The sequence below is a fragment of the Amphibalanus amphitrite genome, unplaced genomic scaffold (assembly GCF_019059575.1).
Source record: "Amphibalanus amphitrite isolate SeventyFive unplaced genomic scaffold, NRLGWU_Aamphi_draft 000661F_arrow, whole genome shotgun sequence".
NCBI classification, from domain to species: domain Eukaryota; kingdom Metazoa; phylum Arthropoda; class Thecostraca; order Balanomorpha; family Balanidae; genus Amphibalanus; species Amphibalanus amphitrite.
The window spans coordinates 173295-187785 of NW_024882155.1; the positions used below are offsets into that span (position 1 = coordinate 173295).

The 14491-nt window shown below is 46.0% G+C and overlaps 1 protein-coding gene across 2 annotated transcripts; it reads right to left on the reverse strand.

The window, feature by feature from the left end:
* Positions 1-843: 843 nt before the first annotated feature.
* On the reverse strand, positions 844-6399 carry LOC122364198 (U-scoloptoxin(01)-Cw1a-like). 2 transcript variants are annotated; one of them, XM_043334348.1, is made up of 3 exons: positions 6307-6399; positions 3103-3325; positions 844-1548 (listed from the first exon to the last, which is right to left on the reverse strand). In XM_043334348.1, exons 1-3 carry the CDS (start codon positions 6378-6380, stop codon positions 1378-1380), a joined length of 468 nt encoding a protein of 155 aa, XP_043190283.1. In that variant the 5' UTR covers positions 6381-6399; the 3' UTR covers positions 844-1377. The 2 variants fall into 2 exon arrangements, with proteins under 2 accessions (XP_043190283.1, XP_043190284.1); XM_043334349.1 differs by having other exon boundaries at positions 6200-6354.
* Positions 6400-14491: the final 8092 nt, after the last annotated feature.

The following is a 14491-nucleotide window of genomic DNA, read 5'->3' on the forward strand; positions in this document are numbered from 1 at the left end:
CTATTAAAGCTTCCAAATGGTGTTAGGGTAAGGTACTTACATAACTGCTAGTTCAGTTTAAAACTCCATGCTTGAAATTGAATATTTCCTTTATCAAACCGTAGTTGATCGCATGGGCATCTCGTGCGGTGCATGGACGTCTCTTGTCGCTTCGACTGAATCAACAATCCTAGCCGTAAGGCGTAAAGACCGTGTTGCTGAATGCTGAGACTCAGCAAGGCCATTCAAAATATGCGGCATGGTAGCGGTGGTGGAGAAGGGGGTTCATGCTCCATAAGAGTTTGGCGTGCCGTATACATGACACATCTAGGTATACGGTCAAGTCAACAGGTCAAGTTACGTGAGTAGGTGGTGGCCTCACACTAAGAAAAATGGCATCAGCTTCCCCACTTGTAAAAACGGCCTATGCGAGCTTATAATTTAAATAGCGAACCCAAGTATAGTTTTGATCCCATCTTTATTTTGTTTTTCCAGAAGGACGTCGCCTCTTTTGACATGATCTACTATCTTATCTATTAAGATTTCACTTCCTTTGACCTGATATCTTATCCAATCTAGAAAGATGACTAATGAAATTTGGTAACAAGTTTGACGATCTTTCCCGTGCCCTTTGTCGCTTGTCACTACTTATGACTGAGAAGCCAAGTTTGGCTCGTGTTCACATTTCGAGATTGTATTTAGCACCTCATCCGCCACGAAATGACACAATGGAATAACCAGCTCGGATTTGTTCTGCACCGCACCCATTGTATGTACATGAACGGTATTAGATACTAACTAAGTCTGTAATATTATTTTACGACAAATCAGCAGCCTATATTTTGGACGCCCAAACGCGGTTACTTCACTCATCGATTTCTTTATTACAATTCAGAAGTTCATATGAAATATGAATCACTCATTGCGTGCCGCCAGCACACATCAATTCATAATGCTCTGTTCAGTGAAGTACAATGTCAAAATACACTTGAATCACATACAAAATATCATTTGGATACAAAATTATCGCATGGAATCCCGTTCAATAATGGTTAGCATGCATGTCTTGAATTGGAAAAGATTAATTTGGCTCAAACGAATAGAACAAAGACAGGAAGGTTTAAAGATGTTTGGCAGAGTAAACGGTCGGACAAATCGGGAACAGTGCTGCGCCTTCCTACACAAATGCTGATCACCTTTATCAATGACGCAGGTCCGGCATGCACCGAACTTTGACACAAGTCGAGCTCGATCAGTCTGGCTGATGTGCTATGAAATGAACGTCATGATGTCAGCCTCGTCTCTCCAACAAACCAAACCAACTGACATGAACATGCACACACGGCGCTCGCCAGGTGGTTCACGGTTTAGCTGCGGCGACACACCCCGTCACGGCCTTCACGCCTCGCTGCCGTCCAGCTTCCTGAAGAACTCGTCGTTCCTCAGCGAGTACATGGACTCGGCGTCCTCACAGGGCAGCGAGTCCACCGGGTAGTTGCACGTGAGCGTGGCCTGGTCGAAGATGGTCTGGTTGCCGCACAGGAAGCTGTACTGGTCGGTGGACAGCACCTGTAGGCAATTACAGACAGAGAGGCGACTCCGTCAGCGCTGCGTCAAACGCCCGGCAGGGTAAGTGACAGGTCAATGGGGCTGTTTCCTCTTCACTCACATTTTCGCTCGTTTTGCACCGTGTGAACTGCTTACAAGAAGTCATTGGGTAAGCATACTGACTTATTGTTACCTTTTAAAAACTAAAAGTCACACTTATGGTGTATTTGACATCAAATTACAAATTTTCCATGTTGATAAAGCTGATTTGCCATTTTCAAGCGTCAAAAAGTCAAAACACTATTTCTCTCTTTTTCTCCCACCCTCTCTCTCTCTCTCTCTCTCTCTCTCTTTCTCTCTCACACTCTTCCTCTCCCATCATTCTCCCTCATTGGGCATCATTCACCGCCACATAGGTACGCATTACGCACGTGAGCGACAGGCGCGCGACTACCAAGGGCGCGGCAGGCGACCCTGAGCCACCCACCCTTCCCCGATAGCCGGTGGGCCGTTCGTCGTGCCCTTTGACCCCTGCGCCGCAGTGCCGACCTCTTCCCTCGAGCGGTCAATGACGTCACAATCGCCGGGGAAGGCACGGCGAGCGGCGGTTTTGGCACTGCGCCAGGACACGTGGCAAGGAAACCTACAATTCTCGGGTGCCGAGTCTGAACTGAAGTGGAGCTTTTGCCACTGCATGTGGCAAGCGTCTATTTGGTTAATTTACTCAGCGAAACCGTGGCACAGGATTGCAACTGTCGACCTATGACCCGGTGGTGCAAGACGTGTTAAACGGCACACACAGGTAATGACGCGCATTCGTTAGGGGTCTGTCACTCATGTGCATGACTTTGCCATTCGTGACAAGTAGCTGTGCTTCTCTGACGAATCAATATCCTATATCCAATAAGGAAGCTGGGTGTTAACTGCAATAAATGCTTTTGATACAAATTGCAGAAAGTGAAAGAGGCTTAATGCAACTTACGACTGGCTATCACATCTCGTGGCATACCTTACAATTTTATGTTTGTCAATGTGCCAAATAACTGCTTAATAACAGAATTTCAAAATTTTGCCCCCAACCAGCCCCAACGACGCACGACCGGGGGACCTGAATCGATATACCTACCTAAGCAAATTTGAATGAGAATGAGGAAACCCGACGCAATGCAAGCGAAGTTATTTGAAAATCGACAAAATCTAGCGCTCATCAGTCATTGATAAAGGGAAGACTCGCAACGTTCTTTTTGACCGAGTCACTGCTTTACGTATTAGACGTAAATGCTTAGAACAAACGTAGGGATTGAATCCGTTGTTGTTGCTATTGTTGTTGCTGTTTTTGATGTTGGTGTTGTTGTTTGTGGTTTTGGGAAATTTCGGCCTAGTTTGACCATTCCATGTCCTGGGATTGAATCCGTTCCAATCACGCTATTTGAGCGGGCGCCGCGGGCCGGTGTCGACGCAGGCCCCCTCGCCTCTCCCCTCCCCCTCCCTTACCTCTCCCTCGGCTCCCTCACCTCTCCATCGTCCCCCCCCCCACCTCCCAGTTGGCTCCCCCCTCTCCGTCGACTCCCTCACCTCTCCGTCAGCTCCCAGCACGGGCACGCAGATGTGGAACAGCTGGCAGTCGTTGCTGACGTCGGCGTAGTAGCCGTAGGCGCGGCCGTCGCAGCTGAACGACTGTACCAGGTTGGGCACGATGCTATCTGCGCCGTCAGACAGCTCGTACGCCATCCGGGCGGTTACCATGGCGACCAGCGCGGCGGCGAGAGTGGCGAACAGCAGACGAGCCATGGCGCTGCTGTCGGTACAGAGAGGGAGAGTTAGTTGGTGATGTAATCGCCGGCCGCAGATGGACCGGCACGGTGACATATTGGCCCGGTGGTTTGCGGTAGGCTCTGTGACAGGTTACTCCGGGAGCTAGCGGAAGGCACTGTCGCAGATCGGCTCACATTAGACTGAAAGAGCTGTTAGTCGATCCCCAACTGCAGAGGGCACCTTGACATGTCGCTATCGCAGTTGACTTTAAATGGAGCTGATAATAAAGTACACTTTAATTGAAAACATTTCAGGAATATTACCAACTAATAGTCCGATAATAGGTATGCCAACTATCCATGAGCGAAATAATGAAGGATGCTCGCAATTCAGCCAAAAAGGTAATGCTTTAGCGGCGACCCCCGGTGACAAGGAGCCTCATAGGATTCCCTACTAGACTGATGCAAGAACGGCTGGTGTGTGCCCCTTTCGACCTTGGCCCTCGGCGTCCGGCTTCACGGCTGCAGTGTTGAAATTCAGCAGGCGGAGTCTCAGTCTGTGCAGCGCTGAGAGCGCACCCCTAATACCAGTGTTCTGAGAGGCCAATGTATTCTGCAGTGCCGGCATCCCTGCATACCTAAAACAGGAGCCATGCTACATGTAAATTGAATGGTGGATGCACCTGCTGACTTACGGCCGCAGAGAATGCATGGAAGACTTGCTGAGCGACAGCCATTTGGTTGGTTGGAAACCAATGAAGCAGTTGGATGCCTTTGGAACTGTCGAGCATATGGTCTTAGCGACTAAATTGGCTAATGAAATGACCAATTAGGTGCCATTTTATCTTTCGGGCGAGCACATATTTTACATTTGACCTTTGAATCTGCTGACAGAGTCGTCAATAAGCGAAATTACTTATCAACCGCCTTGACAAATTGGTCAGCGTCGAAAGAATATTTATAATTGAAGGCTGGCGACAGAGGCTACTTTGCACTCGCGACGGAAGCGCCAATAAAATTGCTTGTTTAACGGCCTCTGGATACGTTTACTGTGGGTTGAGCTGAAGAATGTCAAGCAAATATTTAGCAATTCGTGGAACTACAGTGGGCAGAAAGCCTGACTAATATTCAAGCCGTACTAAATACATCGGTGAAACAGCGACAAACAAATTTGGTGAGATGCTGTCGTTCGTGCGAAAACAGGCTGCCTTCTAAACTAAGCAGAAAAAGACTTTAAAAATAATCAATCTGATTTCCTAAACTTACGAGAAACTAAATGATCGGAAGATAACAGGCAAAACATTTTGATGACCTTTCAATCGTAAAACAAATTACTACACACACATAGTGCTAGTTCTTTAAACTATGCTACACCCATCGATTGATAATCAGCATGTCATGGTTACTTTTTTATTGATTATTTATTGGCCTAACTGCAAGGTGCAGAAATAACAAGGGGCCTGAAGCTAGCTGGGCGGGACGGGGGCGGGGCCGGGCGCCCAAGCTAATCGGAAGTCAGGCCCGGACCGCCGCTACCACAATCCCTGACCCTGTGCAGACGGGGCGCGACCTCTGACCCCCAGTGGCGTGCCCAACTCGTGTCGGAGCCCGTCGCTGCCGTAGGCAGACCACTCACTCGTCACTATCACCCGCAGGTCACAGAGGGGAATCAGTGCACGGGACCGCAACGGAAGACACCGGTAAGTCTGTCTCAGTGTATAACCGCGCATAATTATAGTGGCCGCTTGCTATATAAAATGAGACTGAGCGTCCTATGCGACCGAGGCTAATTGTCTTGCAAGTGGCTCCTTGACGAAGAATGGCTGTAAACATGGCAGCGGGCAGCGATTAAGAGTGTAAAGGTCAAACAGTGTTGAGAAGGCAATGAAAATGCTTGTTCAGTTATCAATCAGCATGTTTTGTAGTATGCACTTTTATCAGTCTTGCCCGGGCGTAATAAATCGATTCAAAGCCTATGAGACGTGATGCTGAGACAAAGCTCATAAGGTCGGCACCTATATCATGCTAGGGGACTGCAATTAACTGGCTGGCCTTCAAAACACTCGCTTGTTTACAACTGGACTCCGGATGATATTGCACGATTATCGCAAAAAGGTGCACGGAGCTTAGCCTTCCTCATCACGACAAATAATAGGTAAGAAGGCACATATGCCAGGACAAATAAGAGGTAGTCTTTTCTGCTTTTGTGACGCTTCTAATTTTTGTGCTTTTCTTATGCTTATGCTTTATTAAGGGGACCTGCGGTGCCCGGAATCGACGAAAATTTACGATGTTCGGTAATAGAAAAAACTAAGCAAGTTCTACGGGAAAAGGTGTGTTTTAAAGTGCAGAGCGGTGCCGTAAGGAACCGAAATCAGAGGATTTTTTTGGGAAAAAAACCTTGGGGGGTTGCCTCCCCGCAGCGTCCATTAGCGGACTTCTGGTTTCGCTAGTGCGGATAATGTGCAGCTTAGAGGCAATGCTTTTTATAATAAATACACGCAATAAATGTAGAAACCCGTAGAAACTCTTTTACAAATCTTCACCATTTTCATCTTAACGAAGTTAGGTCGATGAACATTTCTGTTTACCTAACTAAAAGAGAAATACGATTTTAGCAGTCGTTTAATCTACATAAAAATAATAATAAATAAATCAGCAGTAGACTCAACATCACGAATATGAAATTCATCGAAACTGGGGCTTTCCGTAACTCATAATACCCATAGCCATAATTCATTCGATTCAAAAGCATTAATTTCTCCGCTGTCGGTTTCCCTTATAACAGCGAATGCTATATTCACCAAATTTTCAAAATTTTACGGATGTTTTTAATTGAAGCGATTATCTTCCTAACGTCGAGATTCGTCGATTGACGGTCTGCCGACGGTGAAATCAGCGCGTTTCTCCGAGCTTACCTGTGTCTCTGCCGTTATACCTGGGTGGCCTATGGGTTCCGACAGCTGCTCGTCTGAGACTATCCGCCGCACACTGCACACTCAGTCCGTGTTGGTCTCCCACCCACCTGGAGCTGAGGGTGGCGATGTTCCTCCGACTGACGACCAGCGAGCACAGCGGCCCGACCGGCGCGCCGCCCATCTAATACCGGCCACAGCCCCTCTCACGACGGCCTTGGCTTCGGCACCTGACCGGTGACGTCACTAGCCGCTGACCGGTGACGTCACCAGTATGTGACCAGTGACGTCACTTATGTCTGAATGGTGGCGTTGTCGTGGTCTGAGGGCAACGATATACCCACCTAGCGCGGCCAATTTGATATCCATAAGGTCATTTAAATCGCCCGCGTTGTTGGGAATTGGAATGTCTGTGCACGAAAACGAGCCGGACTGATGTGTTCGCAGCCTGTTGGCCAGTTCAAGGTAACCACAAAGGCATAGGCAAAGATGAAAGACGATATAGCGTTGACTCTTTATTTTGGGGGGCGCCAATGTCATACAAGACCAATACTACCCAACGCTATACGTTCTGGTTCGACTTATAGGTTTTGCCCATTATGCCATTAAAACCACACAATGTTGGAGGGGTCGGCGTACCCGTGGTAGATCGAGAAGAGAATCCACCCTGCGTGTCACATTTGTGGCCGATTGAAGACTTACGAGGCTTTTCAAGAAATAAATGCGCCCAGGGGAATGGACGTAGCTTCCGAGCTCCGACTCACATCTGAAGACGCGAAGGCGGGAAATATCGGTCTCATTTGACTCAGAGGTGCCGCCACGTTTGATAAAGGGGGTCAGGTGGCGCGCGTGGCGTGACGTGAAACATGGTGTACCCAGTGCGCTGCACTGAAAGTAGTTGATAACAAATAGACAGGTGCATAAGCATGCGAATTTCCGATTATTTATGTTACATAATATCCGAGATTGAAGCCTCTAAGCTTTTTTTCATTATTTAGTAGACACCACGTACAGCTGCACGGAGGTATGTACGAGTATTGTTTCATCCTTCAAGCCATGTTAAATAATTGAATGTTGCTGCAAAATTTATATGACTCCCATATATCCGATTTCTTCATTAACTCGTTTTTGAATAAATAAACTTTGCAGAAAAAAATGTGAAAGCAGCATGAATGCGACTTAACAAATAGCCTCCGAAGATATGCCCATGAGCACTGAGCAATAATGCATTACCAAGCGGCTCACACAACTGATTACCTTTGGTGGCACTGGCATGCCGTAATCAAGTGGTTAGTGGGAGCGGTCGTACCCAGTTGAAGTCAGTGAGTGGGACGGACCGTGCCCGGCTTTGATGGATAGGTACGCTGAATTTTGGCATCTAAATTATCCCGACTCAGCTCAGACGTTGCCCGATATAACGTTTACGGGTCTGCGTGCTGCTTAGCACGGACTCCGACAAAAACGAATCCGTCCACGCAAGCATTCGAGCTAAATACTCGTATATTGGAAAGTTATGGCTATAGTTATATCATGTTGGCAGAAAACGCTTCTTTCCGCACAGGCATTTTTTCGACACGATGCGGCAACTCTCCGTACATAGATGGTATATGAGGGACCGCTCGCTTTAGAAGATGTTCATAAATCCAAACGAATTATTTGTAGGGCTGCTATGTGTGCAACGGTCACCATGATTAATGATTGATTCGCGGCATGTGTCTGCTCTTTCCTTGTTTTTTTTTTTTCTTGAGGGAAGAAATAAGCTGATGATTCACAAGCTACTACAGAAATATTCGTTGTGACTGTAGTGCTACCTTTTTGCATCCAAGCAAGGTCGATTCGTCGCTCGATTGGCCTAAAAAAAGGCATCTTACGAGTATTTGTATGTCTAACATAGTCCCGTCATGTGTATCGATCAATCCCATGAGGTCTTGACACCCCAAACACACAATGGACCGCTATAGGGGCAGACTCACCTATGTTGGTTCCCATTGATGAAACTGTTTGTCATTCACGATTCATCATACCTGTATTAGCTATTCATGGCATTCAGCATTCGCAGACTTCGCTTGTGAAATGCTGTTCTTGACCTTTCCCCGACTCTCATACATGTTTTCACACTCAGTGGGGAGGCTGCGAGGCCGACGTCGTGTATTGTCCATCTATCCTCCGCAGCCGAGGTAGCGAAAACGGCCACAAAGAGCCCAACGGTAGCCACGCAGCCACTGCATTCCGTGACTACTGGTGGCAACGGTCCTATTCTGGTGCTGGTGACATAACGGTCAGCTGTCCGAAAATGGAAACTGGGAGACTGCATTGTCGCACAAGAAGCCAGCCTGAAAGCACCACATGCAGAGAGAATGCATTGTCGCACAAAAGGCTTATCACCACCTACTGGAGACTGCATTGTCGCACAGAAAGCTAACCTGCAAGGAAAGGACAACATGCCGGAGACTGCATTGTTGCACAAGGAGGTAGCACAATAGCAAAAAGGCAGGGAGGCTGCATTGTCGCACAAGAGGGTGTCATGCAAGTACCTCATGCCGAGAGACTGCATTGTCGCACAGGATATGGATCATTGTCTTGTAAAGGCTGAGAGACTGCATTGTCGCACAGCAGACTAACCTGAGAGCACTTAAAACTGGGGACTGCATTGTCGCACAGAAGGCTAGCCTGTAGCCACCACATGCTGAGAGTCTGCGTTGTCACACAGGAGCCAAGCAGAGCAGCATAAAGGCTAGGAGGCATTGTTGCACAACAGGCTAGCCTGTGACCATCACATGCTTAGAGACTACATTGTCGCGTACGAGATTAGCAGCTGTAAGCACCACGTCCCATGAGACCGCATTGTCACACAGCAGGCTATCACAGAAGCGCAAGGGCTAAGAGACTGCATTGTCGCACAGCAGAGTAACCTAACTGCGCTTAAATAAGAGACTGCATTGTCGCACAAGAAGCTAGCACAGACGCACAAAGGCAGGGAGACTGCATTGTCGCACAAGAGGCTGTCATGCAAGCGCCATACGCCGAGGGACTGCATTGTCGCACAGGACAGGAACCCTAAAAGCACTTTGAACTGAGAGACTGCATTGTCGTACAGGAGGCTAGCCTGTAGCCACTTAACGCTGAGAGACTGCAATATCACACAAGAGGCTACCACAGTACCGCTGAAGCGCAACGCAGGGTTGTATACCAATCAAGTCGATTGAATTGATTGATTTGTTTCAACGCATATTTTGAGTTGATTGGATTGAGTCGATTGACTTTTCGAGATGACTGGTTGACTGACTCGTTTGACTTAAGCGACTGGTTGACTGATTTGATTCCCGAAAATTAGAGTGACTCGTATGATTGAGTCGATTGAATGAAAAGTTCAAATAAGTTTTACTTGACGAAAAATAATGACACCAATTGATGACACCAAAGATCACAAAACTACACTGAAAACTGCTTGTCATCACAACTGCAATATGGGGTAGATGACCAAATAAAGAACAGGGCCTAAACAACATGAACAGCCAACGTTGACTTTCAACTGCAATAACTGCTCCAATCCTGGTGATAGAACCTGGCGATGCACCTACCTTCCTTTCTGCACTCAGCAGGAAACGTTTTTTTTTTAATCCAGATGATAAAGTGCAAGGCCCTATATACTAATAAAGTGTGATTGATTAATAATTCACATCTCCACATCTCCTCAGAAACAACCCACTGAACTCTATAAATATCTGAAACCCCTACAAAAATAACTGAAACAAAAGCGCCGTTTTCGTCTCGCTGATTACGTTTACGTACAATTGATAGCTACTTTGCTGCATTGTTTAATTTGCAGCAGAACGTTTGTTGATCCTTTTCTCCTGAGAGCCTAAGCATAACATATTTAATATATTTCATTTTCCTTAAAATATTTTACCGAATATTATTAAGTGTTTTTATTTCAAATGAAATAATAATTAAAACGAAATTGGTGCTGTACAACCGATTTATTTTATGATGATCTACCATACTACATGATAATCAATGACGTCATCTTACAAAAAAGTCAAAAGAAGTAGAATAAGGATTTATAAAAGCTTAGCATACTTCTTGGCAAAACGTTTTCTTTTATTCACAGTCGCACCGTGCCGTTTTCGCGTTTTAATTTTCTTTGTTCCTACTTCCTTTGTCCTTATCTTATCCTGTGGTTCCAGAGTCCCTGTCCTCTCCATTTCCTTTTAAATACTCATCCTTATCCCCCAGTCCTAATAGTTTCAAATTGTATTGCAATTAAATGTTTTGAATTTTTCACATAGGTACCTACCTAACATTGACATGCCACGTCCAGAGTCGTGGACCGCTAAATACTTCAAATCTCTTCCTTCCCAATCTGACAACATCCCACGCCTCAAATGCACATTGTGTGGAATGATTTTTCAGGCTGCCCGTCAGTCTCTGTCTAACCGAAACCGTCACATGCATGATGCAGGTAAGATGTTTATTTCTATTTCCCTATGGTTAATATGTTATTGATGCATATTATCCATTAAAATAGACATGGTGTAGGGTAAATGGCCAAATCACGAACACTGCCAAAATCCGAGCAGCCAACTTTCAACTGCAATATCTGATATTTAGTGTAAATGGAGTTGGAATATGGCCAAAATTAAATTGACAACTTTTAGGTGAAATGTGGTGATTTGGGTTAAGGGGCGAGTCAACTACTGGGTCATTTTGCACCCAATAAATGACACTTCTGCTCCAATTCTACCCATTGAACCTCAATATCATGATCCACCTGCCCATCACTAGGTATCCTTCCTTATTACATAGAAACTTTGAATGGCATGGCAATTTATAATTTTAAAAGACAATATTTTTATGTTTCTTCTGTAGGTAGGTAGGTAGGTAGGTAGGTAGGTAGGTAGGTAGGTACACCAGACTGCTATGGACACTTTTCCAAGTTGGTGGGGCAAAAAACCTAATGTATGTCTTGGTTTGAGTCGTTTGATTGAGTTGATTGATTCCTTTCATTGTCGCGTTTGAGTCGATTGAATCAATTCCCGAAAACTGCTCTGACTTGATTGATTTGATTGGTTTCCCAAATTTGTCGTGATTGAATTGATTGCTATTGATTGAGTCGTATACAACCCTGAGCGCAAGGGCTGAGAGACTGCATTATTGCACAGCAGAGTAACCTAACTGCGCTGAATTGAGAGACTGCATTGCCGCACAAGAGGCTTTCTTGTGAGCTAAATATGCTCGAGACTGCATTGTCGCACAAGAAGCTAGCACAGAGGCACAAATGCAGTGAGACTGCATTGTCGCACAAGAGGCTAGCTTGTGATCACAAATGTAAGAAGCCAGTCTGCAAGCACCAAGAACTGGGGGACTGCATTGTCGCACAGGACAGTAACCATTTTAATAAAAATTGAGAGACTGCATTATGACACAGCAGACTAACAACATAATAGCACTTAGAACCGGGATATTGCATTGCCACACAAGAAGCTATCCCGATAACACCAGTCGGAAACTGCATCGCCGCACAAGTGGCTAGCCTGGTTCCGCAAAGGACGCTGGTTTTGGGACATCACATCACATTATCGGACGGGAGCCAACACGTGTCCCAGTAGCCAAGCGTGATGTTGCTCCAACAATGATATTGCTTTCTCAACGCCTATTATTTTTCTGATTAATGGACAAGGTGAAGGCTCTTATACACGGAAGTTAGTGCATTTTCGCTGTTGGTGATACTAACATGGTAAATATGAGTAAATAGGTACATTGTTTTCAACAGCACCTAGCATTACGCCTGAAAATGTCATGCATCGCAAAGTGTTTGCTTCGCATCATAGGATCAGCCTAAGTCCAGATTTAGTCAATGAAAAGGGCTTTGAGCTTCATGTAATCCATAGGTCCATAGATTTCACAGCTGAAGCATAACGATGGCTGCCGGCAGCTCCGTGGATCGGTGACACTGCAGCCCGTTTCCGTTATTCGTAAAGTCCCACGGTTCGCTTCTCCTTGCCTCCAGCGATCTGCAGCCGAGCGTGCAGATGCGCCTGTCGGCTGCGTATAAGACGCAGAGAGGACGCACGGCGCGGCGCGGCCTTGGCCCGGCGCCCGGTAAAAGTGGCACCTCTGCGGCGGCCACGGCAGACGCCGCAGCGCTCCGCTGTATAATGACATACGACGCTACCTACCAGGAAGCCAAGGACGGCCGTGAGAGACTCCCCTGGGTACAGTACGGTCCAGCTCAGACAGCGGTACAGATAACAGACACACACCGAGACAAGATAACTGTACCGGTGCAGACACTCATGGAGACACTCATGGACAGTCAGTCATCGTCCGCCGGTCGGTTAGTCATTATAGGAGCACGAAGTAGTCCTAGTCACGGAACATGGATTCAGCAATTCACTAATTGCTTTGGCGAACTCACATGCGCCGAACGTTACCTGCATATGTCAATGGCAGCCGGACAGAGAGCCGATCAGATCACTCTGATTTGAGTTCAGCATTCGCCAGATCTCCAATACGCACCGTCACGTTTTGCGTAACGGGCACCGAGTACGGAAGCCGGCTCGCAGTGACACCCTGTGTCGGAGTCTCGGTGGTGGACATTGGACACGGTGATCGACTCCAGATGGGAGGTGCGACTGTCCAGAGCCGGCTCCACCATACCATTCTGCTCGTCACGCCCCCGGCGCCACATCGCTCGTCGGAGCGACAGTTAGCACTCTCGCTTTCGTTAGCGGTCAGTTGACACGTGCCACAAGTTTCACAGAACAAAATGTCTGGGTGGGTGACAAGTGATAGAAAGACTTGTAAATGCTTCCGTTAAAGAGCATCTATTTCTCTCTCCCCCTCTCTCTCTTTCTCTCTCTCTCTCTCTCTCTCTTCTCTCTCTCTCTCTCTCTCTCTCTCTCTCTCTCTCTCTCTCTCTCTCTCTTTCTCTCCCCCTCTTCCCTCTCTCTTTCTCTTTCTCCCCTCTCTCTCTCTATTTCTATTTGCGCGTATTTAATACTATAATCAAATAAATAAAGGAAGATGAAATTTTCCGCGACAAAAGTTCAAACCAAACAATGCATTTAAAAAGGGTGAGCTGTCAGCCATTGGCCAAGTTATCAAAACAACGGTAAAAGTCAATCGTTAGTGCGATAAATGTCAGTGGCCGAAAGCTCACCGTTTTAATACTATTTGGTTTGTATGTACATTTTTGATGTCGAAGAAAAGTCAACTTCATTTATTTGTTTTATTATATTCAATTTCATCCTCGCTAGAGCACTTAATAAATGTTATCATAACTACTTATTTGACAGTGATCTCTCACCTTCTTAAGGTCCTTTGGGAACTTAACTACAACGGGATTCGAAACAGCTAGTTAGGTATACACCATAGGCCATTATATCTGATGACATTTCAAAGGCATCTCGCAATTATTCACGATCACCAACACCGTCATATAAGGCAGTGCTTACTGCACCTGCTCGTCTAATTGGACGGTAAAGTCAACCTGTGACTGATGTAAATAATTCGCAACTCGCATACTTTCAGCCATTCTGCTTATGTGGAAACTGATATGTCCGTCTATTGTTGATACAAGCATACAATTATGGAAATACAGCAATCGGTGAAAAATGACTACTATTTCCAACGACTCATGAATACGCATGCCGCAGCATTACGCTAAGACGCCAGCCATCAGTTTTCTGAGAGATACCTGTGTTTATCTTCCCGTCTGTTCCGAAAGCCAGCCGAGAGGTCAAATGTCGTGACCTTCCGACACCACAGGCGCGAAGATCCTTTGTTACAAATATGTGGGTTTTGTTAGTTTGACACTGTTCTCTGACGAGCTCCAATTTCACTTAGATACATCGTGTGAGTCCATATATGGACGTTCTTTATGGACTATATATAGTCCATAAAGGTCTATTATACATGCATAAATCACATCCCTTTTTATGAAAAAGGTACGCAAAAGCAAGTCAATTCGAAATGAATAACTGAGGCGAGCTTAGATAAGCAGAATTTCTTTTTACACACAATATTGTGTGAATAGAAATGGTAAAGTATCGAATATTAGGATGTTAGCAATTCTTCTAGACATGTTCATTCTAAACATTTTGATCCTGCCCCGGCGCGGGTAAGATTAGGTTTTGTTGCGGTACTGGGCAGATTTGGCTGCGCAATGTGAGCTACATGGAGCGGTTTTTCTAGCGCACCATCGCCCATCCCGAAAGTATCCCTTTATCAGCAATAATAATTGTGACTGGACCACGAATTTATGACATTAGAATTAGTATGCACGTAGCCTGA